Raw genomic sequence first — 27,446 nt, 5'->3', positions numbered from 1 at the left:
TTCTTTTTTTTCAAAGGTTGCACTTAATAGAGAATCTATTATGTATGTAATTTTAAAATATAAGTTTTTACATTTTCCTTATGTTGTGTCTTGTCTAGGACTCTTATAGATGAGCATCAATTCAAAGTCAAAATTAACTATTTTATTTTCATGGAAGAATACTTATGAAAGGTTTCTTCCTGTGGATCAGAGAGAAATCTCCCCCACCCTTACTCCCACCACCAGTTCAGTTTCATCATACCTATTATTGAGCAAAAACATTCCAAAGATGAACATACTATCCAAAGACACAAACAGAAATCATCTGGGAATTTCATATTTTTATACGATCTTGTTGCTATCAAATGGACAGGAATAGGTCATTCTTTGTGGAGAATGAATGCACTGTATATGAAGAATCCTAGATATTGTCATCCCAATTTGAAGGCTAGGATTGTGAGAAAATATTCAACTTCACAGGTCCAATCGATTCAAAACTAACAGAGGTGGCCAAAGCTCAGCTAGCCTAGAGGATGCCCAACTGACAAAACTCTTTTCTAGTGTGATACAACAGAAGGGTTAATGTTAAATTACTATTTAATCTTTATAGTTTTCAAAACAAAAAACCTGGGGAATGCTACTGTAACCCCCAGTGACAAGATAGAGCCAGCAATGCTGAGCAAGACATGATCTCTATGCTCAAGCAGTTTAAATCTAATAAGGGAGAAAAGGTTAAGGGGCCCAGTCAGCAAGCACGAGGAAGAATATGATAGATGCCATAAGAGTAACACAGTATTGTGGTATGGTTAAGTAGGCAGGGGGAGGGGGGGACTCTGGAGTCAGGCTGCTTGAGTTTGAACCATGGCTTGATGACCTGCTAGCTTCATGAAGTTGTGCAAGTTAAATTACTCAACCTTTCTCCACCCTCATTTCCCCATCTGTAAAATGAGAACAGTAGTTGCCCTCTCCAAGAGAAATATGGGGAGCAATAAGTCTCAATGTAATTCCAAGGTATTCCTCTTGATGACTTAACTTCTATGCAGTAGTGTTTGAGTGTGCGTTTAAGAGTATTCTTAAATCATAGTGCTTGGTGTATCATTCATGGTGAGTTAGAAGTTTGTACTGAAGTCAGAATTCCTAGTGTTTACTTCCAGCTCTTCATAAATTCTAATACTCATTTCATTTCCTTGTACATCAAGTTACTTCTCTATTTAAATGAGCATAGCATGTTCCACGGGAGCAAGGACTTTATCAGTCTTGTTCAGTAACTAGAACAATGCCTGGCACATAGTAGATGCTAGATAAATGTTGGTTGAGCACAACTTACGGAGATTATGAAAATGTTGATACATCAGGCATGAATGTAATTCTGAGAATGAACCATAAGTACTCTACAAAAATGACAGGTTTCTCTTGTTTAAGATTCCCAGGAGAGATAAGCAATGCTATCGATGACATTTCTCAGCTAGAATCTGTGCATGAGATTTGGAGTCAGAAGATCTTGCCTGGAGTCATGGCTCTACCACCAGGCTTTGTAACTTCGAATAAGTAATTTAACCTCTATGAGCTTCATTTCAGTCATCAGTGTTTTGGGTTATCACTCATGATTTAGAATATTTTTGAGAGATCGAAACATCAATGAAATACAAGCACTTGTAAACCTGCAAGTACAATAAAGTACAAATGCACTAAGAAATGGTAACTTTTCATGTTCTGCTTTAGAGGACTATAAATCTTAAGAAGCAGAACTGTATTCCTATTACTTAAGTCTAAGGAAGTGAAGATAAAGCTATATTATCCCCAAAACAAAACTGATCTTAAGAATACAGAGACAACTGACACTTCTCCCTGTCTTTTATACATAGACAAACAGAGCTGCATGAGAGAACTTCTCCCCATCTTTGCGCCAGCTCCCTTGAGTGTTGCACTTAGTTTCTTCTGAGTCAGCCGCTAAAATAGTTCCAGTCTGAAGGAAGACATGTGGTGGCTAGAACTGCTTTGAAGAATTGGCCAGGGCTTCATCATAGGTTACAGGCCAAAATTTTTAAAAAGAAAATTCCTTCTTCCCCTATCTCTGAATAAAATGCATGGTCAGAAGCCAATTCTTTTTTGCATTTTTCATTTGTAAAAGTTCAGAATTCACATGTATCATTTATTATGTTTCTATACTTGATGGACCTCTGTAGAAAAAGTCTCCAGACCCTCACTGTTTATGTTTTGAGCAGATCTTGTATAGATAGATAGATCTTTTTTGTCATTTTCCTTCCAAATGTGTTCAGGCAGACTATATAATTGGGTTGTGGGATTAGGTTGGAATATCATACTCTTTCAGAGTACTTTTCATAATACATTAAGTCAGTTACAGTGTGGAAATGAATTTACTCTTGAAATTCAACTTAGTAACACTACTGAGAAAAATCTCTGGCTAAGGAGAAACTCAGAAAGCTTGGGATAGCTAATCCCATCACTAGTCAGGCTGTTTTTGATTGTCATGTCTCTTTAGACTTTTTAAAAAATACATAACAGCTTTATTGGGATGTAATTCACATACTACCCAATTCATCTATTTAAAGTGTACAATTCAGTGACTGGGTTATGGTATTTCAAAAATCATGCAATCATCACCACTATCTAATTCCAAAACATTTTCATCACCCCCTAAAGGAGACTCTGTACCCATTAAGCAGTCATTCACCCTTATCCCCTCTTCCCATCCCCTGGCAACCACTAATCTACCTTCTGTCTCTGTAGATTTGGCTACTCTGAACGTTTCATATAAATGGAATCATACAATATGTGGCCTTTTGTGACAGAGTTCTTTCACTTAACATAATGTTTTCAAGGTTCAACCTTCTGGTAGCATGCATCAGTCCTTCATTCCTATTTGTGGCCAAATAACATTCCATTGTGTGGATATACCACATTTTGTTTACCCATTCATCTGGTAATGGACACTTATTGGTTATTTCCACTTTTGGCTATTATGAATAGTGTTGCTATGAGCATTCATGTACAAGGATTTGTAGGAGGATTTCTTTATCACTTGTTTTCAGATACTTTGGGTATATACTGAGTTGCGGAAGTGAGGAACTGTCAGACAGTTTGCCATAGCAACTGCAACATTTCATATTCCCAGCCACGATGTATGAGGGTTCAAATTTCTCCAATTTTTCTGTTTTTAAAATTATAGTTAGACTAATGAGAGTGGTCATCACATTGTGATTTTGTTTTGCATTTCTATCATCAGGTTATTTTAAAAATACTTTTCCTAGAAGTCATTTGCCTGCAACTTCAGCCCTCTAGAACATGGTCCTGCATGTAACTTGATGCAGAAGGGCCTGCATAGAAGTAAGAGCAGTCATAGAACTTCTGCAAGAAAGCTCTGCATCTTGTTCCACAGGCCCCTCATTCAGTGGGTAACTAATTGTTATTCAACATTCATGACTGGCTATTAGGTTTTTTGGAAGAGAGCTGGAAAATTCACTGTGGTAGATATTGTGACAGAGAAGTGACAGTGGATATGACAACAGTCTGCCACTTAAAGAGGAGAACTATTATACTTCCTAATACATTAATGGTCCCAAGTCTTTAATTAGAGGCCAAATTATGTTTGATATTTTTTAAGAAGGCAAAGTTACACAGAATACATTTTAGAATGATTTCCATGAAGAATGACTCAGAGAAAAACATGTTTTGCTCTTGAGTAGATAAGCTTGCTTGAATTTTCTAGGTACTTAATTTCTCAATGATATTTGAAAAGTCAGGTGATACTTAATTGCATCTTAAATATGGAAAAGACAAAGAGAAGATTTAGATTTTGTAAAATTGTTGAAAATATTGTCGAAAAAATTAAACGAAATATTTTTAAGAACTTTAATCTCACTTTTTGATGAAGTTAACAGTTATTTGATTTTTCTAATACTCAGAGCTCACTTTTGCGTTAATGCTATTTCAGTATGTGTTTATGGCATATGCCAATAAATTAACCTTTCCTGTATCTTCTCAGCTGTTGCTAGAAATTGTAGCTGGTTCACACTGAGTTAAACTGCATACTTTAAAGCTGCATAATATTTAATCTATTTCATTAAACAGCACATTCTGTCTCACTTGTTTGTATATGCTGAAACCTTCTTCTGAGTTGCTCCAATTTCCCTTCATAGAGACTAAGGAGCCTACACAGAAAAAAAAAATCTTTTCAGATGACTTTTTTCTTTATCTGAAGCACATTTTACGTTTCCATCCTCCACCCCACCTCATGTGAGGTTGTTGCCCAGTCCTGTACTACAACAGTAAATCTAAGCAGTTGCTTGCTTTTATTATACAGTTTTATACTGGGAAATGCCCTTTTTATTGACAATGGCTGACTGTACTATGTTGCACTGTCAGTATCTAGATGCTTCCTGTTTTAAATAGGATATAGTTACTTCTTTTCCAAATCTAGAGTTTGAAACGGAAGCATTGTATTATTTTAGCTAATTTTATTTATTTTTTTCTTGCAGGTTCTGAAAAGTGCCTTTTCTGAAAACTCTGCTGCTTGGATTCTACTCTAGAGCTGTCTCTTTATAAACCCCTCTCCCTACCATACCGTTCCCTGCCCTCTCCACCTCCCCGCCGAACCTGGTGTGCTTGTAGTTTACTGTCAGCAGCTGGTCCATTTCTTTTTTCTGTGATTCTCAATTTTCTTAGTCATTTTCCCTCCACTTGATTTTGCAACGAAACTTTTTTTGGGTTCTAACATCCTTCCCAATCTTATTATTTAAAGCTAATAAATAGGGAGAAAAACTTTTCTCCCCCTGATCTGAGACCATTCCACAAATCGAAGGGCAGCCAGCAGCATATGTTTTTTGCAAGAATAATTGAAAACATCAACTGCAGAGCCCAGAATTCTTTTGAAAGTCTGCCGGTTATTTAACATAAATTCGGCAAAGGAACAAAATAAAGCATTCATTATCTTAACAGTTGGCTTCTTAGGAGTTGGTCTCTAATTTCATTTTTAGTTATTCTGATAGTTTTTATGATTGGCTTTTTGTTTGACTAGACCAGATTTGACTTTAATGAAAACCTAAGTGTTAACAAATAGACATTTCACCAAAGCAACCTGTTATCTCTTCGCACTTAGTTTGAATTCATTTTTAATCCTTTAATAGTCCACAGTAATATTGTCCTAAAGAGGGTACATTGGATTTTAATTTTGCTTTCAATATGACGGCTGTCAATGTTGCCCTGATTCGTGATACCAAGTGGCTGACTTTAGAAGTCTGTAGAGAATTTCAGAGAGGAACTTGCTCTCGAGCTGATGCAGATTGCAAGTTTGCCCATCCACCAAGAGTTTGCCATGTGGAAAATGGTCGTGTGGTGGCCTGTTTTGATTCTCTAAAGGTGAGTCCCATCTGAATGCACATAATTTAAATTTGTTGATTTCTATGTTTTTTGAAATATGATGTGCTTTGAAATGAGTAAAATTAATAATAGCATGAAAGTGATAAATTTTGTTTTTTTAACAAAAAAACAGAATGTCAAGATAGAAGGTCTTAAAGTCAGAATGTCTTAACGACAAAATGTCTTAAGTCTTTGTGTTTGTAGAGCTAAGCCAAGTCTAAAGCTCATTCCACCAAAGACCACTTACCACTTATCAAAACAGATATACTTAAAGAATAAAAATCGAAGAATTTTTGTAGGAGTGAGGGATTGTAGCCTTGCTATCGTTTACTTTTTTGTATATGATTTAGATGTTACAGTGATCATAATCCCCATGTAACCTAGAGAAGCCCTTCACTGAATTATAGCATATTATCCATAGTACCAAAATGCACTTAGGAGGGACTCGTCAGCTTTCAGAGGATAACTAAAGTCAGACTGAGGGAGTATAAGGTTTCCAGAAGGAAAATTATGGCATTTTGAAGCGTCTCAAAGTATATTTTGAACCTTTAACTTAAACGTATTGCTACAAAACTAGGTTCACTTAATTTTCCTCCTGGACAGATGATTGACCAATTTCAGATTTGTGAGTATATTTTGTAAGGAAAGTCCTATTACTAAGGTCATCAAGCCTGAGTATTACATACTAGATTATAAACAAAATATGAGGCCAGATGAGGTATTATATAGGACAGGATGTATATGATTGCAGAAAAAGAAAATGCACTGATTTTCATGTGTTATTCATAGTTATCCTTAAATTAAGGATAAAAAGTATAAATTAAAACATAGAAGCAATAAATTATAATGGATTTCTGGTTTAATTAATAAGATTTGCTACAATGCATTTGAGACTTTTTTCAAAATATGTCAAAATGAATTAAGCTTAACAAGAACTTTTTCAGTTTCTTGATATTGTTTTACCTTCATCATGACCAATTTTACCTCATTAACATTTTTATTTATGGCTGCATTGGCTAACAGAGATGTATCCCTTCGTGTGATGGTTTCCTCAGGAAACATTTTCTTAAGCGATATACAGGTTAAGTATCTCTTATCTGAAATGCTTGAGACTGAAAGTGTTTTCGATTTTTTGGATTTTAGAATATTTGCATATCCATAAAGAGATATCTTGGGGATGGGACTCCAGTCTAAACATGAAATTCATTTACATTTTATATACACTTTTTACACATAGCCTGAAGGTAATGTTATACAATATTTTAAATAATTTTGTGCATGAAACAAAGTTGTGTACATTCAGCTATCAGAAAACAAAAGCGTCATTATCTCAGCCACCCATGTGACATCATGTTGGCACTTAAAAAGTTGAGGCTTTTGGAGCATTTTATACTTCAGGTTTTTGGATTAAAGATGCTTAACCTGTAGTACTTAAAGGGTTACTTTTACTTATTTCGTGATTACTACTTTTTTGTTTTTTGTTTTTTTTTGCAGACCATTCCATTTTAAGAATAGAAACTTGTTATTGTAAAGATAAAGGTAATTCCTACCATTGAAAATCTCTGAATTGCTTTTATTTGTGGTAGACATTATGACTAAAGAACTTATTTTGTTTTCTTCATTTTGGTTTCATTTAAGTTTCATCTACAATTATTTTGTGTATTATTTAAATCTGCAGCTACAGGATTGGGCAGTGCCTTGAAGTGGAAAAGCGTACTGAGTTAGTTGGGGGAAAAATGAGGTATCTTTCATCTGGTCCATATAGAGGGTCAGGAACTGCAGTAGAAACTTTGCATTGTTGTTTCAGGAGATCTGGGGTACAGTCCCAGCCTCACTACTGTATCTGACCTCGGGCAACTTAACCTCACAATCCTTGAGTAACTTCATCTGTAACAGATAGATAGTATCTTCTGTACCTAACTTCTGTGATTATTGTAGAGATTGCAGTAAGCTAGTACAAATGGAAAACCATATATCACTATAAAAGTGAATTAAATAAAAGGTTTTCTTCCTATCAACTAAATGTTTGTTGTAGGCATTCTTTAACAAAGTTCTATTTAGTTAGGGCTTATTATTTAAAATTACAAACTCATGTTCCAAATGTACATGACCAAATCTAGTTGCTGTGTGTTATTAGTTGTTCAAGCTAAGTATAACTGTTTTTATGGTTACTCTGATATAGAGTTCCTTGCAGGCTTTGTAAATTCTATCTTTCCAAACATCATAGAATGTGAAAGGAGATATGTGATCTTCCTAATCATTAATAAACTCAGGTCAGTAATTCCATTTAAAGGCAAAAGAGTGCCATAAACTAAACATTTTGAAGAAAAGTACTAGGGAAGGTGACTGTTTACAAAATGCATGCTGCACTACAACTTTAGAGCTTGGAAAGTGTTTAATTCAGAGACAAAATAGATAATAGCCAATGAATATTAATAAGCCACTTAATTATTTAAATAAGTTGTCTACTCACTGTATCTAGTGTTTTTAAAGTAATGTTTGCATCATGTTAATATCCTGATGACCAGTCACACAGGGTAAAGATGATTTACATAATCCTTACATTCTCATATTTTAGTGAAAACCTTAATATTTCAAATATGTAAAGCCGTTCAAACAATTACTTAATTTGTCATTTAGATAGCACATTAAACAAAGTTCCATGTCTGCACAAGAGCTTTGTAGTTCTTATCCATGACATGCATGAAGGTTAAATTAAGTTGAGGGTAATTGACCTATGTGCATTGTGCTAGTATCATATCTATAATATACAAATAACATACCTCAGTGGTTACTGCAGCATTTCCTACTTCTCCTGAGTTTTTATAATTGAAACACTGTTGAACTTCATCTGCGTACTATTTCTTCTCTCATGAGTGATTAAATAACTGAAACAATCATTTGATGAGTTTTGGGCTGCTGCTTTTGTTTTTGTTTTGTTTTGTTGTGGTTGTGTAAGAATTCTATTAGTACTAGCTACTCTACCAGATGATGGTTATTGCCTTAATAACAGGTACAACAGATACAATGTTCTAACTCACCTCATAATGAGGGAATGTTATGAAAATAAGAAGGGCAAATTGGATGGCTGATTGTGTATTGTGCTGAAGTGCTGTGCCTATCAATCCATGAATGTTGAGTGCTCAGTGATGAAGGCAGCACCATCTTCAAATGGAAATCTAGTGTAGTCCATGGATTAATTTCCAGCTACATAGAATGGTCTCATATCATGTTGGTATGCAGCTGTTTTTGACTCTGTTGCCTTGTGGACTTGGCATAATCTGTCTCCAAAGTTTTCTTCAAAGTATCGCTTAATCCATTCTATGCCAATTTCTTGATATTACAGTTTGCCATTGATCTAGGTTGGTATTTTTAGTGAATGTTCCTTGGATTTAACGAAGGGTCATCATTTTTAAAACGAAATCAATCTTTGTGATTGTTTTCATAGCCAAGTTATTCTGCTTCAGCAATATCATGATGTCTTGAACCTTTCCCTTTATACTTGAAGCAATGTGTTATGAGTCACTTTTTATCCAGGAAGGATATAAATGTTGTCATTATTTCATTATGACAGATCAACACCCATCACATCTGTCCACCCCTCTTACCACTTTGGGTAGTTTTGTGCCAAGAATTTCCTGGTAAAGGCCATAGCAGCAGACATAGTTAGAGGATACTCAAGCTAACCTATATACATTCCTTAAAAAATGGGAACTGGGTAAGGAATGCACATAAAACAGTCACATGCCGTGTCTTCAAAATCACATATGATCACGAGAAAAATAATATTTTGAAAAGTGAAACCTGTTGTATAAGCATATCGATATGAATCTATCCTTGTAGGTCAAACTGGTCCAAGTTACCAGTATATTCTGCAATAGCAACACTAGTCACAGCAGTTTTCATTAGTTTAAAATTTGACTATTTTTGACTGAATACTTACTCATCCCTATTTGCCAAGGGAAAGTTTACCAGAAACTAGACGCCTAGCAACACAATCCCAAGGGTCACTGGATTATGCAAGACTTAGCACCATTTATCAGCTCCATCAGAGAGGTCTGTCTACACTATAAAGACACATAAGCAGCAGCTGTCATCTTGAGAGTCAAGGAAAATAACATTTTATTTAAGGATCTCTATTTTCTATGATGCTAACCTTTAAAGGGAAGTATCTTTGACTGGTAAAAGTCAATGCTATTTTGGACATTTCAAAAACCTCTTTTGAAAGGAAAATAGAATTACAATTATAGGTTGGTGCGGAAGTAATTGTGTTTTTTGCCATGAAAGCAATGGCAAAAACTGCAATTACTTCTGCACCGACCTAATGGTACCCAAACAAATACATATTGATAGTTCAGCCTCGCCTTTTAAACATTTTATTTTGAAATATTAATAATTTTAGGCTTACAGAAAAGTTACAAAAGTGATACAGGAAACTCCTGTATACTTTTTATCCAGATTCCCCTAATGTCAACAACTTACATGCCATGCATTGCACAGTTATCAAAACCAGGGAATTATCACTGGTATAAGATTCTTAAGTAAACTCGAGACCTTATTTGAATGTCACCAATTTTCTTCCTAATGTTATTTTTCTGTTCCAGGATCCAATCTAGGATCCCACATGGCATTTATTCCTTATATCTCCTTAGTCTCCTCCAACCTGTGACACTTTCCCAGTCTTTCCTTGTCTTTCATGACCATGACACTTAGGATGAATACTGGTCAGTTATTCTGTAAAATACATCTCACCTTGTGCTTGTTGAATGTTTTCTCATGATTAGACTGAGATCATGTGGTTTTGACAAATAAAAAAGAAACCCACACGCAGAAATGATGTGCATGACATCTGAGGGTATGGGATATTGATATATCTTATTCATTATGTTAACTTTAATCAGCTGGTTAAGGTGGCATCTACTGGATTTCTCCACTGTAACATGACCAGTTTTTCTTTTGTAAAAACTGATAACTATGTCCCCCATTTATTCATCATCCCCTACAATATGCCATTGATCGTAATGGGCATCCCAATGTCCTAGATGTTAAAAAGTGAACAAGTGTTCATCTTAGAAGTGATTGGTAATGTACTTCTATAATTATAGTCAATTAAGAAAGAGAGCAAGGGAAAATGGACCAAGAGCATGACAGAGAAAATAGCAGCAACAAGCCACTGGAAAGACAGAACACTGGAGAGTGAGCAGTCCTAGAAGTGGTGTGATATGTGTGTGCCTATCATATACTACTGCAGAGTGTGACAGCTGTCCCCTTCTGGTTCACGGCCTTGGGACTTAGCCGTGAACCAGAAACAGTCCCTGCCTCCATGGTGCAGACATTCTCATTGGGAGTTGGAGGAGGAGCAGGTAAAAAATAATTAAATATTCAGGATAACAATATATTGTCAGGTGTGAGGAAAGGGTGCAGAGAATGGCAGGGGCTACTGTTTTAGATACAGTGGCCAGGAGGCCTCCAATGAGGTGACCTTTGAGGAGAGGCATGCAGGAGATGAGGGGACAGTGAAGAGGATTTCTAAGAACATTCCAGGCAAAGAGAATGGCGACAGCTAAGGCCCTGAAGCTGGCGGCAGCCTGGTGTGTGTGAGGAAACTCAAGGTCCCCAGCGTGGCTGGAGCAGAGCCATGAAGGGGGAGGGCAGTGGGAGATGAGGGCAGGGAGGTCCCGGGGGTGGGGAGATCAGGTGGGGCTCTGTGTATCATGCTGAGGACTTTGGATCCTGTTCCAGGAGCTGGAAAGGTTGACATAATCGGGGGAAAGCAAGCCCACACAAAGCAGAGGTGTCTAGTCTTTATATTTTTTAAATGGAAAAGAGAATAATTTCCATGAAGACAAATAACTCCTGTTTATAGGTGAAGTAGAAGTCAAATGGTGCCCAATCCCTCTTCTTCACTCCCTTATTTCTGTGACTTGTACCTCAACTCCAGTTCATACCCCAGTGATGGGGGATTAGCAATAAAGAAATCTCATGTGAGGAAAGAGTTAATATAGCAGGTTTGGTGGCTTACTCTTTGCATGTCTCCCAGGGAAACCTTAACTATCCCCTGGGAATGTGGCCACCATTCATTTTGTCACTGATTGGTTATTGTGTTGTATACACCTGGAACAATGGACCATGCCATAACAGCTTGTCAGGGTTGCTTTGCTCAAGATCAAGATTGATGACTGATTCATTGTTAGGGTCCTGCATTACAGTTGCCATGGCCAGTTGGTAGCAGGCTGTGTATATGTGACCAGGACCCATCTGCACCTCAGACCTTGAGACTAGAACTGGGCTTCCCAGGGTGGAGACATTCCATACATGCCTCTGTAGTTTGCTGCTAGAGAGAGAGAGTCCTTGTGCGTGTGGCTTCGAACTAGGAAGAACATTGGAAGCTTGTGCTGGGCTTCTCTTGATTCTACTGATACGTATATTTTTCCTGTTACTTTTCCTCTGTATTCCAAGCTGTAATAAATTTTAGTTGCGAGTGTAAGTTGCTATTGAGTCTGTGAGTCCTGGCAAATGTCAAAGAAGCTTTTCTGTATGTTGTTATTTTTCATACATTATTTGCTTGATTTTTTTTTTTACATTTTTCTGTTTTTTATGAGAAGGGATTGTTCATTTTGTTTCTATTTTTTAAAGTTTAATTTTTGAATGGATATTTTCATAATTCAAAAATTTAGAAAAACAGTCAACTAATGAGTACATCAACAAAATATGGTATATACATACAATGTAATATTACTCAGCCACAAAAAGGAACAAAGTACTGATCCATGCTACAACATGGATGAACCTTAAAAACATGATGTTAAGTGAAAGAAGCCAGACATAAAAGGTCACATATTGTGTGATTCCATTTATATGAAACATCAAGAGTTGGCAAATCCATAGAGACAGAAAGCAGATTAGTGGTTGCCAGGGTCTTGTGAAGGGCAGTAGATGGGTGAGTGAGGGGTGAGGGGTATGGGAATTAACTACTAATGGGTACATGGCTTTTTTTTTAAGGGTGATGAAAATGTCCTGGAATTAGTGATGATAGTTACAAAACTTTGTATATAAATGTGTTAAAAACTACTGATGTGTAGACTTTAAAAGGGTGAGTTTTATGATTTGTGAATTATACTCAATGAAAAAGTTTAAGAAATTTCAACGATAGTAGAGTATGCAGTGAAGTTTTCCCCTCATCTCTTTTCCCCAGTTAATCAGTTGACCTCCAAACTGATATTTTGGTTTTCCCTCTCCCATAGATATTATATATATACATATGAGCAAATATATCCATACTTATTTTCCATTTTCACACAGATAGTAGCATACTGTTTTCCTCCTTGCTTTTTTTGAGTTTAAAATATTAACAGTAAAAAGATGGGAAAAGCTATGTCATGCTGACACTAATAAAAAGAAGCCTGGAGGTGCTATATTTATAATAAAGATAAAAAGAATTGCACACAAATACAGGATTCTAGTTAGTAAATCTGTTCCTCACAGGCATATGTAAGTATGTAGATACTGAGGTTGAACAAATAAATGTATATAGAGTAGATAATGAGAGCCTATTTTCTCACTATCAGAGGAAAAAAGTTAAAAATAAAAAGGGAAGGTTAGGATGAATACCGTGGTGTGGATTAGAAAGGACACATGAGTATGTATACAGATAGATACAGGAATAGATATTGATCTGTGTGTATGCATGGGTTATTATGTATGCTTTCATTTCCTAGCTCTGTCTTGGGAGGCCCTAGAAGCAATTAACACCCCAACAGCAACGAGCATACTTAGTACCCACATCTTTGTGTCTAATATCATTCTCCAATAAAGGAACTCGGGATCTTTGGAATAATGGCTAATTCTGGACAGAAGCAGGGAAAATACAAGATGAGGCTGTAATGTCTTTTGGTGTAAGAATGTAAGAAAGTGCTAGAGAAAGGGTGGGGGCATGACAAGACAGCATAGTAGCCAGTCTGAAGGAGCTCCCAATGGCTGAAGTTAGAATAACTTGAGCAAGAAACTAAATGATGACAGTATTGAATTATAGCTCATAGAATAAAATAGATGCCCATGAGTCCATAGTTTACAAAAAAAATTGAATAAATGGATAAGTTGGGGAGAAGGGACAACTCCTCCTTACAGAAGAATTCCAATTAATAAATGGAGAACAAATGAAGGAAACACAAAATCACTAGTAGGCAAATGCCATGGTAATAATGGTTGCAGGCAAGATCCACTGATATATGCTGAAATCAGTGGGTAAAAGTTGGAGGAGAAACAGGATATTTGCATTGTCCCAAAGTATTTCTCCCAGGATATTTATCAATGAAAAATAGACCAGGCATGGTCTATTTCATTTATCAATGAAAAATAGACCAGGCATGGTCTATTTCATTTATCAATGAAAAATAGACCAGGCATGGTCTATTTCATTTATCAATGAAAAATAGACCAGGCATGGTCTATTTCATTTATCATCAATGAAAAATAGACCAGGCATGGTGGCTGGATCATGCCTTTAATCCCAGCACTTTGGGAGGCCGAGGTGGGAGGATCTTTTGAGGCCAGGAGTTTGAGACCAGCCTGGGCAATATAGCGAGACCCTGTCTATACAAAACATTTTTTAAAAAATTAACTGGGCATAATGGTGCATGCCTGTAGCCCCAGCTACTCAGGAGGCAGAGGATCGCTTGAGCCTGGGAGATTGAGGCTGCAGTGAGCAGTGATTGTGCCACTGCACTCCAGCCTGGGCAACACAGCAAGACCCTGTTTCTAAAATAAATAAATAAAGGGAAAATAGTCACTTTACAGTGGAGAAACCCAGCAGATGCCACTTTAACCAGGTGTTTAAGGTTAACATAATGAGTGATAAGATATATCAATATCACATACCCTCAGATAGGATACACACCATTTCTGTGATGTTCCTGCCAAAAAGACATGGTCTCGGTCTAATCATGAGAAAACATTCAACAAACACAAAGTGAGAGGCATTTTACAGAATAAATGACCAGTACTCATCCAAAGTGTCATGGTCATGAAAGACAAGGAAAGACTGAGAAAGTGTCACAGATTGGAGGAGACTAAGGAGAAGTGAGGAATAAATGCCATGTGGGAACCTGGATTGGATCCTAGAACAGAAGAACATTAGGAAGAAAATTGGTGACATTCAAATAAGATCTCTTGTTAAGAGTCTCGTACCAGTGTTAATTTCCTGGTTTTGGTAATTGTGTTATGGTTATGTAAGTATTTAACAGTAGGGGAATCTGGGTGAAGGGTATACAGGGACTCCAGGTATTATTTTTGCGATTTTTTTGTAAGTTCAAAATTATTTCAAAATGAAGTATTTTAAAAGTTAGCTTTTTTAGTCTGTCCTTTGAGGCTCAGAAATATTGTGGGATATTGTTTCTTTTCATTTTTATTCTTAAAAAAAAAACTTTGAGTATGGGGATGAGAAAACTCTAAAATCTAGTCATGACTGATCATGAGATTGCCCCCACCAAAAGTTCGATGACTCAGATATCTTAATAGTTAAGAAAGCACTCATACATATAAAAGCACTTCACAAACGTAGCAAACGAAGAATTTTGGCTGTAGAAGGAAGAACGTTCAGTTCAAAATTGTTGCCATGTACAGTTGGGTAAACTGGTGATCCGTTGAGGGAGAGTGACTTGACCTAGTTCACATATGCAGTTATCAAAAGAGCTTGATGACTCCGGCGTTCTTCCAATCATTATTCAGTCTTCTTTCCTGTGGAGAAGAAGGAAATGGAGAGAACATCAATTAGGCTATTGCTTTAGTAAACCAAAAGCATCCAGCTCTTATCACAGTCATGCTGCTCCACATGACATTGGGACTGTCTGTGAAGTTTTCTGGTTCTCCTTTACTTTTTGCACTTTAAAGTAAGGCATGGATAAGCCAACTTTTCCTTTGCTAATCCCTCCCTCTTTTATTGTTTCTGATTCATGATAATTTAGATTAAGACTTTATTAACCTTCATATTTAGTTCATGGACAATTATTTGGATAACTTGTTTTGAAAATAAGGCAGAAGAGAAGAATTTTTAGACAAAGTTACCTAACTTTGTGATACTAAACTTTGCTTAATTGCTGAGTGTCAGAACACTGAGCTGTCTCTGCTCCCTTGTCCATCCTTCTCCCCAAACACCGCATTGTTGAGTTTGCTGACCAGAACTGGGGATTGTAACTGTGGCTGTGTATCACATCTTCACTGCATGAAACTCATTGATGTCTGATTCTGTTATATACTCATTAGTACAATGCCCTGGCCAGCTAGGAAGAAACCTGTCATAGATCAGCTGAAATATTGCAGTAGCAATTCAGCCTTATTATGGGTCAAGTATTTTATACAATAATTTGGAATCTAATCCAACTTATTTAAAGTGTTATGGGATCATAGCTCAAAATCATCTCTTCCTGGCCAAGTTGTAATTGGGCATCTGGTGAGAAAAGACTTGGGCTAGGGCCAGGCATGTATTCCCCAACTACTGTTTGATGATACCATTAATACTGACCCTTTGCTACAGGAACTCCATTAAGTAGGAGAGATTTGGAAATTGGAAATTTGAAAACTATTATATTTCAACTCTTTTGTCTAGAAGAAACTCTTAGATGTTAGGGTAATATACATCTGATCCTACTTGGTTAGTAAATAATCTCTTCATGTAGCATAGCTGAAATGAAGTCTTTTTCTCTATATCAGATTTTTTCGAAATGTGGATACAAGGTACTTCTGTGCATCCGGAAATAGCAATTAGTTCTTCTAGGAACATGACATTATTCATAGAACATTGTGTACTTACTGTTCTGTTTGCCCTTGCAGATGACCTTTCTGCATGTACCATCCTTGAGGTGACCCTTGTTTTCCTCTCAGTGTGTCACTTGGTCCCTGACTTATGGGGTTATATATTCCAGAGGAATCTTAGCTGTCTGCTATTTTCTGTAAATACTCTTTTCTTCAGTGTTTATTCTGCTACATAATCGGTCTTCAGTTTCTTAAATTTATGGGTTTTTAAAAAATTTTTGATGTCTAATCCAGATTTGCAGTCCTGCTTGGGTTTTCAATGTTTTTGTTTCTGTGCCTTCAATTCTCACCCCAGGGTCAAGTTTTATTGCTAGATGTCATTACAAGTTTATCTCACATTTTTTGCCATCTTTCTTGATATTGTTTTCTTTAAAGTCAGTAAACAATTCCATTTGTTTTTCATCCTTTTATTTTCTAAATGATCTCCAGTATTTGGATTGAACCATGTTGTATCTAGAGATAGAGTAAATCATTTTTCGGTATCTTGTTTATGATGAGCTTATGTAAAATTGCTTAATGTCATTCATGTCTAATCTGTTATTTAGTTAAGTAGATATGGCTATAGAATCTATCTGTTAGAAACAGTTTTGCAGCTATAACTCGGTCATAGGCATTTAAATGTATGCCTTAAATTGGATTTTTGTATATCATAAATAAGCTTTTTTTCTGTTGAAGCTCAAATTTTTTTTTAACCCACTGGAAATTGGTAGAAAATAAATTAGGCTTTGCTTCTACCTATATTCTTATGAGTAGATAGTGGACAATGAAGGCAGTTTCCACGTTGAAAACTGTACAAAAATTTGAAAATATAAAGTCCACAGTAATATAAATGTATTACATATGACAAATTCCCTTTAATTCCATTAAATATGACAAAAAACAAGACATGTCCTATGTATCAGCCATGATTTGTTAGCTAACGGAACGGTAGTAATGTTCTAATTTCTGTCTTAGCGTGCAAAAATGCAAACAGAAAACCTTTTTCTGTGACTTTAAACTCTTTAACCATCTTTTATATGCATCTAAATACAGTGAGTAGATGACATTGTAGTATCAATAATCTCTTATCTCCAAATACTTTTTAGAGATCTCATTTTTAAAAACCACATTGTTTTAAGACCACATTGTCACATTGTCTTAATATTTTTGTTCATCTTCCTATTTGTGAAAGATAGTAAAACCGAAGTAACAATTTGAGGATTTTTAATAGCTCCATGTACTCTGTGTTCTTGTTTTAAATATTTCACAAATACCTATCCTAGGAGTTGTTCCACTTAACAAACTTAATTTTTTCCAGCTTTTATAAAAATGTAATCTCTAGTGTTTCTGCAATTTCCTGGTTAGTTTACTTTTTTTACTAACCAAAAAAAGTGTTCTATATAGAACCAAATTCAGTCTTAACTTCAGTATTACTAACAAATTTTAAAACCATAGCCATCTTTAATCTCCCAGTACCCCACTGTAGGAAGAATTTGACTCTGGAATATTGTCTCATTTTTCAAAGGAGCCTGAGAAGTAGTTTTGGAAAATACCTTTTTCTTGGGTGAACTCTAGATGTAACCACTGAAAATATCTGAAATGAAACATTCTATCAGCAAGTGGCATAAACATCGAAAATGCTGCCTTGTCACACATAACAGTTCTAACAAGGGCTCCTTATGTCATGGGAATCCTACTACCTCTGTTTCTCTTCATATGAGAGCAAGCAGCAGCACTGAATTTGTAAGACTATTTGGTTGTGGTTTCCTAGAAGGATTTGTATAAATGTCAGGGGTTATTTAATGCTGAAAGTCCTGTTAAATCCATTAAGAATTGTATGTACATTCAATTCCCCAAAGAAATGATTCATTCAACAAACATTTATTGCAACCTCTTACTTGTTAGGCACTGGGCTCAGTAATGTGGAGAATACAAAGTTAGGAAAGATGTGGTTCTTGCCTGACCTTTTAGTAAGAGGTTACTTGTGTTATATGCCATAAGCCAGATACAAACGAACAGCTACAACAGTCCAAGGGCACAGGTAGGGACTGGGATTATATTCAGCAGTGGTGGTTGAAAATGGAGTCATGGCAGAGACACTGTTTGAGGTGTTCTTTGAAGAAGGAATAGGAAGGTATTCCAGGCAGAGGGGATAACCTGAGCAAAGATAGAGGGGGAAAACTGTGATATGTTTGGGGAGTTGAATGTTAAGTCAGAATGGCTGAAGCATGAGAAATGACACCATCAGCTTGTGCAAAAAAAATGATAGAAAAAAAGAGACTGGCAAGAGGAAGTACCTCTTAGAAAGTTGTTGAAGTATTGAAGGTATGAAATATTAAGGTTTTGATTTAGATGGTGGTGGTGGGAAGGGAAAACTAGCGATGGAATTGAGATGCAGATGAAGCCAACATGGTTAAGTAGAAAGCAGTGGATATTTCCCTCCAGCCTACTGACCTTGTGCTCATCTTAACATCAGATTTCTTTGAAGTTGCAGTGAAAGTCTGCCATACTTTTTGTTTTGTTTTGCATTAGATGCTATCTTGTCCACCATCATATCTTTTGTGCCTAGTACACGTTAGGGCTTGGAAAAATATTTGTTGAATGAAACATGAGATTGTTGAAACACTTTGAAAGAGGGAGAATAAATATGGGCTCAACTGAGAGGTACACAGAGATCTCTTCATCTGCAGCTGTACTTTCACTCCCAGTTCAGTTTTTACTCAAATATAGATGAAAATTGTATACACCCATGTGCCAACTTTCCTCACTCAACCACATTTTAACCTAGATTTGATGGCCTGCAAATTGCTGATATTTGCAAATTTAATTCCATCCCTTAGCATTATAGAAATGATATTTGGCTAAATGCTGTTGGATACTCTCCAACTGTTATATTTTCAGTGCTTTTACGTTATATACGGATTTTTTAAAAAAAATTACTTAGTGGCCATTGTTAAGTGTTATTTTTAAGATAATTAGTGTGATTATGTAGTAATGGTCTAGCATTTTTTGTCTTAAAATGTTTGAAGTTGAATTTTACAGCAGATGGGTAGCTTGCAAATCAAGGTATTCTTGGAAGCATAATGAGTGCTAATAAGGTGATTCTGAATCAAGTACAAGCTCATAATCTTCAAAAAGGGATTTTGTGGAAAAAGGTGACTGCCTAGTTCAAAAATATATATATTTAAAGTTTAATAAAGAACTCCTGTTCTAAATACACAATGACATTTTGAAAGTCCAAAAAGTTTGAACATAGAAAGACAAAGAAATATAATAATAGAGAGGGTCCATGAATTGACACTTTTTAAAAAACCCACAATAACTGTAATTTAGTCCAAGCAATATGTTTTTAAAAGAAATAGGAAAAATAATAAGAAAGTAATTTCAATATCGAAGTTTAAGAAAGGATCTCTAGGCTTATGTACTATATCTTGGAGTTTGTACAGTCAGCCCAGTCTCTTAGACTTTCTCCATGTTCATCTCCATTCCTGGATAATGATTGCTGGTTTTCTGTACAGGCGATCCTGAGGTCTTGGTGCAATCCTCAATAACCAAGATATGATTCAGGTTTGTACAATTGACTCTGCTTTCAAAAACAGGGAAGGTGTCTGGAACATTTGAGAAAAGTGTTTCAACAACAACAACAACAAAACCTTAAAATGATTTTTAAATATTTAGCAGCATTCAGCTGGTGTCAACATTTGGCAATGATTTCCATAATTGTGACTAGCATATTTTAATAGGCAACTGACAGATGAAACAGAACCAAGACTGTCTCCCCCTTTTTCCCAATTCTTGAGGCCTCACTTTAGTGGCATGTGACATTTACTTCATCTTTGAAATGATAAAACATTTAAATATGTTTCACTTATTTCTCCCCAAATTTTCCTATTGTCCCACTAAAGAAATACCTTTAAAAAGTGACATTGCTTCCAAGTCAGAGATTTAAAAAAAAAAAAAAAAAAACAGAAGGAAAGAAGGAAGGAGGAAAGGAGGGAGAGAGGGAGTGGGTGAAGAAAGAAAGAAGTTAAGAGACACCCATTGAGAAAGGCTTTTCATTCTGAAATACTTCAGCTCCAATAATAATGTATTTGTAACAAAAACATAAGGAAAGTGTAATGAATAGAGTAACATACTCATGAAAAGAGGGTAATATAGAAGAGTGGGATTCCTCCACCCCCAAGAGAGAATTGTTTGTGCCATTTTTATCGCATATTTTTCATTATAAACTCCTCTGCTTTCATTGAAGCAAAAATGAATAGCTGTGATTAATTATGGCCCAGAGAAGTCTCATTCTCCCCATGGAACTTGCTCTTCCTCATTTTCAACAGCACCACTAAACATGCACCACTAGTTACCTTTGATCTCCCCACTGTTCACAACCTCCAAGCAGGCGTCAAGTCCTAGGTCCCCCACCAGCACAACTACTCATGCCTCTAGTTATGGGAGAGAGAAGATTTGTAAACTCCTTGTGGGCAGTTTCCATGGCATAATCTTCATTTCTTCCATAGTATCTAGCACAGTTTTTACTTTTATGCAGGAGAGGTATTAAACAGTATGCCTTCTTTTATCAGGCTACAGGAGCAAATGCAATTCAGTACATTTTCCTATTTAGTGTTGCCAGAAAACTCACAGCTACCTTTTGGGCCCAGCTGCAGCAATTAACCTTAGTCTAGAATTTTGAAGTTTTTGATACAATTATCTCCATTGTTCCACCTTCCCCATTATATCAGTCTTTACAGTTACTGTAATAATCTTACTTCAAAAATATCTTTCTTGAAGGTCATTTTGAAGCCTTTTGGGAAGAATGTAATTGTCTAAGTAGTAAGAGAGCAAGTCAACAAGAGAAGGGGCTAATTCCATTTCTGCATTTATTATTTGCAGCTTATAAGGCTATCTGAGTGATTTTCGTCTGGACATGTTAATGTATTCCAGGCATTCCAGTATGGTTAACTGGGGGCCTGAGTTTAAAATGGGCTTCCAGTGATACTCAGAAGTAAACCAGATGCAGCTGGGGCTACTCGTAAAACAGAAAGGAATAAATAACAAATACTTGAAACTCCTTAGACGTTTACTTTTTTTCATTAGGAAAAAAGGAGAAAGGGTTGTATGAGATGTGTTTTTTCCTTACTTCCTCGCTGCAGGGTGCAACTGATGAACTTGTATTCAGTGCTTATTTTGAGGTTTAGTAATCTATTGATACTTCGGCTTTTGATCATCTGTGCTGAAATGCTGTGGTCAGCATTAAATTGTTTGCCTAATCGATGTGGAAAGTATTTTCCTCCTTTTAGCTTGTCTTTTTCTAGGTATGTTTTTTTTAGGGGTTAGGAGAAGGGGTAATGTTCTCAAATGATTGGGATTTCTGTAGTGAGTAAAGGTGTGAGTTTATTGGAGAGCTGAGGGGCAGTTTTTAAAGAATCCTTTATTTGTTCAAATTTGGGTACACAGAAAACATTTAGAAAACACTCTGGAAATGTTTATACAGCAAATGTAAGCAACATACAATACAGAGCTCTCATATACATACTTACCATCATAACTAATAGCCCTACTTTGTAAACAGAAAATGAATGTGTTTCCTAGGAGTAGTAGAATAGATTTTGAGAAGGCCAATCCTTCTTCATGACCTAGACCGGCCTTCTTTTACGTGGCTGCTAACATCATTACTGATGTCAGAGATGTAGAATTAAGGTGTCCAAATTTCTTTAGTATGACCTTTTGGAAACTGAATTATCAGTACCATAATAAAATGCATAGCAGGCGTGCTGGCGTGCGTTCACTTTCAGCCTGGTGTGGGGCTTGTAAACATATAACATAAAAATGGCTTCCAAAAGAGCTCTGGTCATCCTGGCTAAAGGAGCAGAGGAAATGGAGACGGTCATCCCTGTAGATGTCATGAGGCGAGCTGGGATTAAGGTCACCATTGCAGGCCTGGCTGGAAAAGACCCAGTACAGTGTAGCCGTGATGTGGTCATTTGTCCTGATGCCAGTCTTGAAGATGCAAAAAAAGAGGGACCATATGATGTGGTGGTTCTACCAGGAGGTAATCTGGGTGCACAGAATTTATCTGAGTCTGCTGCTGTGAAGGAGATACTGAAGGAGCAGGAAAACCGGAAGGGCCTGATAGCCGCCATCTGTGCAGGTCCTACTGCTCTGTTGGCTCATGAAATAGGTTTTGGAAGTAAAGTTACAACACACCCTCTTGCTAAAGACAAAATGATGAATGGAGGTCATTACACCTACTCTGAGAATCGTGTGGAAAAAGACGGCCTGATTCTTACAAGCCGGGGGCCTGGGACCAGCTTCGAGTTTGCGCTTGCAATTGTTGAAGCCCTGAATGGCAAGGAGGTGGCAGCTCAAGTGAAGTCTCCACTTGTTCTTAAAGACTAGAGCAGCAAACTGCGACGATCACTTAGAGAAACAGGCCGTTAGGAATCCATTCTCACTGTGTTCGCTCTAAACAAAACAGTGGTAGGTTAATGTGTTCAGAAGTCGCTGCCCTTACTACTTTTGCGGAAGTATGGAAGTCACAACTACACAGAGATTTCTCAGCCTACAAATTGTGTCTATACATTTCTAAGCCTTGTTTGCAGAATAAACAGGGCATTTAGCAAACTAAAAAAAAAAAATGCATAGCAAATAACTAAATCCATTGTCGGATAGGACAATATTCCCTTAGAGCAGGGGTTCTCAAAAATGTGGCAGACTAGCAACATCAACTTCACCTGGACACATTTAGAAATGTAAATTATCACCTCACCCACACCTACTGAATCAGAAACTCTGTGGGGAGGCCTGGCACTTTGTGTTTCAAGAAACTCTCCCGGTAATTCTGGCAAACACTGAAGTTTGGGAACCATTAGTTTAGAGAAAACCATAATTGGTTTAGCAGGGTGTCAATTAAGGATGATGTTTCAAAGCTTCATAATTCTCAGGATTCTGTGTTGTTCCTCTAATGCCTCCTCCTTCCTCACCACTTGTTCAAACGGCCCTTTCTTGATATATATTCAGATCTGTTGGAAGGGAAATGATGTCTATTCTGGAAGACTTAATGTTTCTTTGGGAGACCTATTATATTTTCCCTCCAAGGAGCATCACAATGCTTTTTAGCTGAGAAAAGGCTCTGAGAGGTATTGCATGAAAGACAGTTTAGTTCTGTTAACTGCGTGTTAGTGTAGTTTAGTTCTGTTTAACCCAAGAATTTCTGTAAATCCTTTGATCACAGAACCCTATCTTTGTGGAGCATAGAGAAACTTATGGAATGCTACATAACAGGTGACTGGGCAAGAATCATGCTGGTGTCTAAATGTGTGGAACCCAAAAGAAATGAAGTTATTTTAATTATTTGACTATTATAACCCTTTGAAAGGATTAGTGACTTTTTTGTACCCCGAAAGGCGTATTGTAGGTGTTGCTAGCTGCCACACGTGGACCTTCAAATTTTCATATGTAGCAACTGTGAGAACAAAAGGGTGTGTATATGTACACACACACACACACACACATATAGTATATTCAGACATTTCACATTTATATGTCAATCTTCACTTCCATAAGGTTAGCCTATTAAAATGAAAAATAAGAAAAATGAAAAATTAGCTCAAACATTTATAAACAGTTTTCTAATGAGATTCAATTTTATTATTTTACCAATTTATTTAAATGATATTTAAAATCACTTCGCTACAATTTTTTTTTAATATTTTAAGCACCATTAACATCTTTTATAGTCTCTTATTTGGCTTTGTCTTTCTAACTTACCAGGAAAAAATGACTTGCCTGCTTTCTTGTTATCATTTTAATATATGTTATAAGTAAAATATAACAGTACCCATGGCAAAATTAGAATAAAAATAGTACCAACTAGAGTGTGATGCTCTATGCTTTTTTATATAATACAAATGACTTTGAATGTTTCATTCATTATGATTTTAAAGTGGATGTTCGTTATGCTAAATCTTAAAGAAGCTTGTGATGGTAAAAGAGTGTCTCTTGACTAGGTAAACTAGTCTCCTAAGTGGGCACTGGCTTATTACCACTTGAAAAGAAGCAATAATTATTTTCTCCTTTTAGTTATTTACGAGGATGAGATTAAAGCTTGGATATGCTTCCTTTATCCTCTGCCTTTTCGCCTAGAATACTACTAAGTTGTGGGAACAGCGACTGTTTGACAATAATATCCAGTTCTAATAAGAGAAGTGTCCTCAGTTTCCTAACATTATACGTATATAAATTCTCTCCCTAGGCACATAGTAATTTATATTACTCATATAATTGGTAATTACTCTATGATAATATATTACCTCTTTTAGGGAAGTAGAATGATTTAAAGTAGTTATAATCTGTCAAAGTTATTATACTTAATTCTCGGGAAATATTTTAGTTCTGTTGTAAAGAACTAATAAAGAAAAATATATTTTTTACATTTTGTACTGATTTTACTTGCAAAACAGACTAAATTTTACTTTGTTCCTTTTTTCTTTCAAAGCACCTAGAAAGTATGTAGGGGCAGGAATTATTTCTAGAGAAGTTAACACAACTGGAGAATAATTTACCAATGATCTAAAACTAAATAGAATTAAGGGCACTTGAATCTCAGCTTAGCACTCTTTCTAATAAAATACTGTGTTCCTATTGAAACTTAAATTCATTTCTTCTTGGGAACAAATACATTAGAGGACAGAGTATGAACAGCCTGTGACCTGCTTCCGAAACAGTTGATTCATATAACAGTGTTGTTGTTATTATTTTCCCTATTATATTGTCTTTAGAAGTATTAGTATACTTTTGGATTCTGCATCTTCAGTTGTCTAGTCACTTTTTATTTTTTCTGAGACAGGGTCTCACTCTGTTGCCCAGGCTGGAGTGCACTGGCAAGATCATGGTGAGAGACAGGACTAGCTGGATTTCCTAGGCCGACGAGAAATCCCTAAGCCTAGCTGGGAAAGTGACCGCATCCACCTTTAAACACGGGGCTTGCAACTTAGCTCACACCCGATCAATCAGGTAGTAAAGAGAGCTCACTAAAATGCTAATTAGGCAAAAACAGGAGGTTAAAAAAAATAGCCAATCACCTATCGCCTGAGAGCACAGAGGGAGGGACAATGATGGGGATATAAACCCAGGCATTCCAGCCGGCAATGGCAACCCCCTTTGGGTCCCCTCCCATTTTATGGGAGCTCTGTTTTCACTCTATTAAATCTTGCTACTGCACACTCTTCTGGTCCATGTTTGTTACGGCCTGAGCTGAGCTTTCACTCGCCATCCACCACTGCTGTTTGCCGCCGTCGCAGACCCGCCGCTGACTTCCACCCCTCCAGATCCGGCAGGGTGTCTGCTGCGCTCCTGATCCAGCGAGGCACCCATTGCCGCTCCCGATCGGGCTAAAGGCTTGCCATTGTTCCTGCATGGCTAGTGCCCGGATTCGTCCTAATCGAGCTGAACACTAGTTGCTGGGTTCCACGGTTCTCTTCTGTGACCCATGGCTTCTGTTAGAACTATAAGACTCACTGCATGGCCCAAGATTCCATTCCTTGGAATCCATGAGGCCAAGAACCCCAGGTCAGAGAACAAGAGGCATGCCACCATCTTGGAAGTGGCCGGCCACCATCTTAGGAGCTCTAAGAACAAGGACCCCCGGTAACAATGGCTCACTGCAGCCTCAGCCTCCCGGGCTCAGGTGATCTTCTCATTTTAAAAAGCTGGGGAGAAACCTAAATGATAAATCACAGAATAGAATTGATGTGTTTATTTTATTGGCATGTTTACATGATGCAGCCACATATTAATTTGTATTTGAAACCCTTTAGTTTTATTTTGTGAATAATGTTTGCTTAACCAAAAATAAATTGCCAATAAAGAAAAGAAAAGAAAGAAACATGACTTGTACATTTGAAGCACTGAAAAAGTCAAACCCTAGTGCCTAGGGCCGCAGATCTTCACCTCCACTTTGCAGTATCTCAAAATATATCTACTTTACGGTCATTTAACTAAAACCTCCTCTGAAACTGAGCTTTCGGTGGGGTAGTCTTTTGTGAAATGGTGTGTGCAGTTCATGTGCGTTCTCATTTGCCTTTGTCCTTAGGGGAATGAAATGCTTCAGAAGAACACTTTGTACCATTTTGTGTTAAGGTTGATCTTTTCTCATCATTTGGAGACTTTCTCTGCTTTGTGATAGTGTCGAACCTACAGCACTCAACTTGTCATCTGAGTAAACTTGCTTCTGAATGGCACTATGGTGTTTTTAAAAGATTCTTCTCTTAGGGAGGTGATGATAGTCATGAAGTTCACAGACCACCTCTTTTGTTGAGTCCTACTTCTATCGGTTCTCAATCTCCATAGGATACTGCTGGACTGTTACTTTTGTCAAGTCATGGCCGTTTATGCTTAAGCCCTCATGACCCAACTCCTGATAATTGGACATTGCTTCTCCCAAACCAACTAGCGAAATGCTACTGTGCAAACATTTACTAAAAAGCTGTGTTAACAGATAACATGTTTATGCTAATTGTTCTGCTTCAGGAATTATGGAAGGCTATTTCTAACATTTGGTTACCTAGGGCCAGGTACAGTGGCCCTCACCTATAATCCCTAGCACTTTGGGAGGCTGAGGCAGGTGGATCGCTTGAGCCCAGGAGTTCTAGACCATCCTGTGCAACACGGGGAAACCCCATCGTTACAAAAAATACAAAAATTAGCTGGGCATGGTGGTGTGCACCTGCAGTCCCAGCTACTCGGGACGCTGAGGTGGGAGGATTACCTCAGCCTGGGGAAGTTGAGGTTACAATGAGCTGTGATGGTGCCACTGCACTCCAGCCTGGGCAACAGAGTGAGACTCTATCTTAAAAAACAAAACAAAACCAAACAAACAAACAAAAACAAACACATTCAATTGCCTTGACACATTCAATTGCCTTGTCTTATTCATTCTCAAGCCATCCAAGATCCCTGGGTTTTGAACAAAATAAATTTGCCATAAAATTGTGCTAGTAACTAGTGTCTGGACATACCTAACAGCCAGTTGATATGCAGTCTTTGTTATAATCTTAGAGGGAAAGTGTGGCCCAGACAGTATAAATATTTGAACCAGCTCATTCCTCTATTTAGAACTATCACAGTATTATGAAGCACAGTATCTTGATTGAGTATGAGCTCTGGACACAGAGCACGTAGGTTCAAATCCCAGCTCTGCTACTTATTAGTTATGTCAGCTTGGGCATGCGTCTTCACTTCTCAGTGCCCCCGTTTCCTCAATTGTGAAGATTAAATGAGTTAATGCATATAAAGCACTTTGAACAATG

The 27,446-nt window shown here is 37.0% G+C and overlaps 2 protein-coding genes and 1 long non-coding RNA gene across 17 annotated transcripts in view; 2 read left to right on the top strand and 1 right to left on the bottom strand.

Annotated features, from left to right (window-relative positions):
• Positions 1 to 27,446, top strand: part of MBNL3 (muscleblind like splicing regulator 3) — a 118,713-nt gene that overhangs the window by 45,315 nt on the left and 45,952 nt on the right. For 5 of the 15 annotated variants that reach the window (XM_063804067.1, XM_009439637.5, XM_003317687.6 and 2 more), the window contains exon 2: positions 4,479 to 5,358. The exons of 7 other annotated variants lie outside the window; for them this stretch is intronic. In XM_063804067.1, the coding sequence (XP_063660137.1) occupies positions 5,182 to 5,358 (177 nt within the window). In that variant the 5' untranslated portion in view covers positions 4,479 to 5,181. Of the gene's footprint in view, positions 1 to 4,478; positions 5,359 to 6,852; positions 6,898 to 27,446 lie in introns of all 15 variants that reach the window. 3 more of the 15 variants (XM_063804074.1, XM_063804072.1, XM_063804068.1) reach the window with 1 other exon arrangement.
• The window catches only part of LOC107971183 (uncharacterized), a 215,356-nt gene continuing 199,865 nt past the window's right edge, over positions 11,956 to 27,446 (bottom strand). The window contains exon 3 of the long non-coding RNA XR_001714145.4: positions 11,956 to 15,093. This is a non-coding gene — a long non-coding RNA (uncharacterized LOC107971183). The remainder of the gene's footprint in view (positions 15,094 to 27,446) is intronic.
• LOC465864 (Parkinson disease protein 7 homolog) lies at positions 20,014 to 22,775 on the top strand. Its single transcript, XM_521268.9, has one exon. The coding sequence runs from the start codon at positions 21,967 to 21,969 to the stop codon at positions 22,534 to 22,536; it is 570 nt and encodes a 189-aa protein (XP_521268.2). The 5' UTR covers positions 20,014 to 21,966; the 3' UTR covers positions 22,537 to 22,775.

This window comes from Pan troglodytes, chromosome X (genome assembly GCF_028858775.2).
Source record: "Pan troglodytes isolate AG18354 chromosome X, NHGRI_mPanTro3-v2.0_pri, whole genome shotgun sequence".
Taxonomy (NCBI): domain Eukaryota; kingdom Metazoa; phylum Chordata; class Mammalia; order Primates; family Hominidae; genus Pan; species Pan troglodytes.
Note: the sequence above shows the minus strand (reverse complement) of the source record. Positions and strands in the feature narration are given on the sequence as shown.

Excerpts from the sequence above, each read along its gene's own strand:
- LOC465864 (XM_521268.9), top strand. The coding sequence starts at position 21,967 with ATGGCTTCCAAAAGAGCTCTGGTCATCCTGGCTAAAGGAGCAGAGGAA.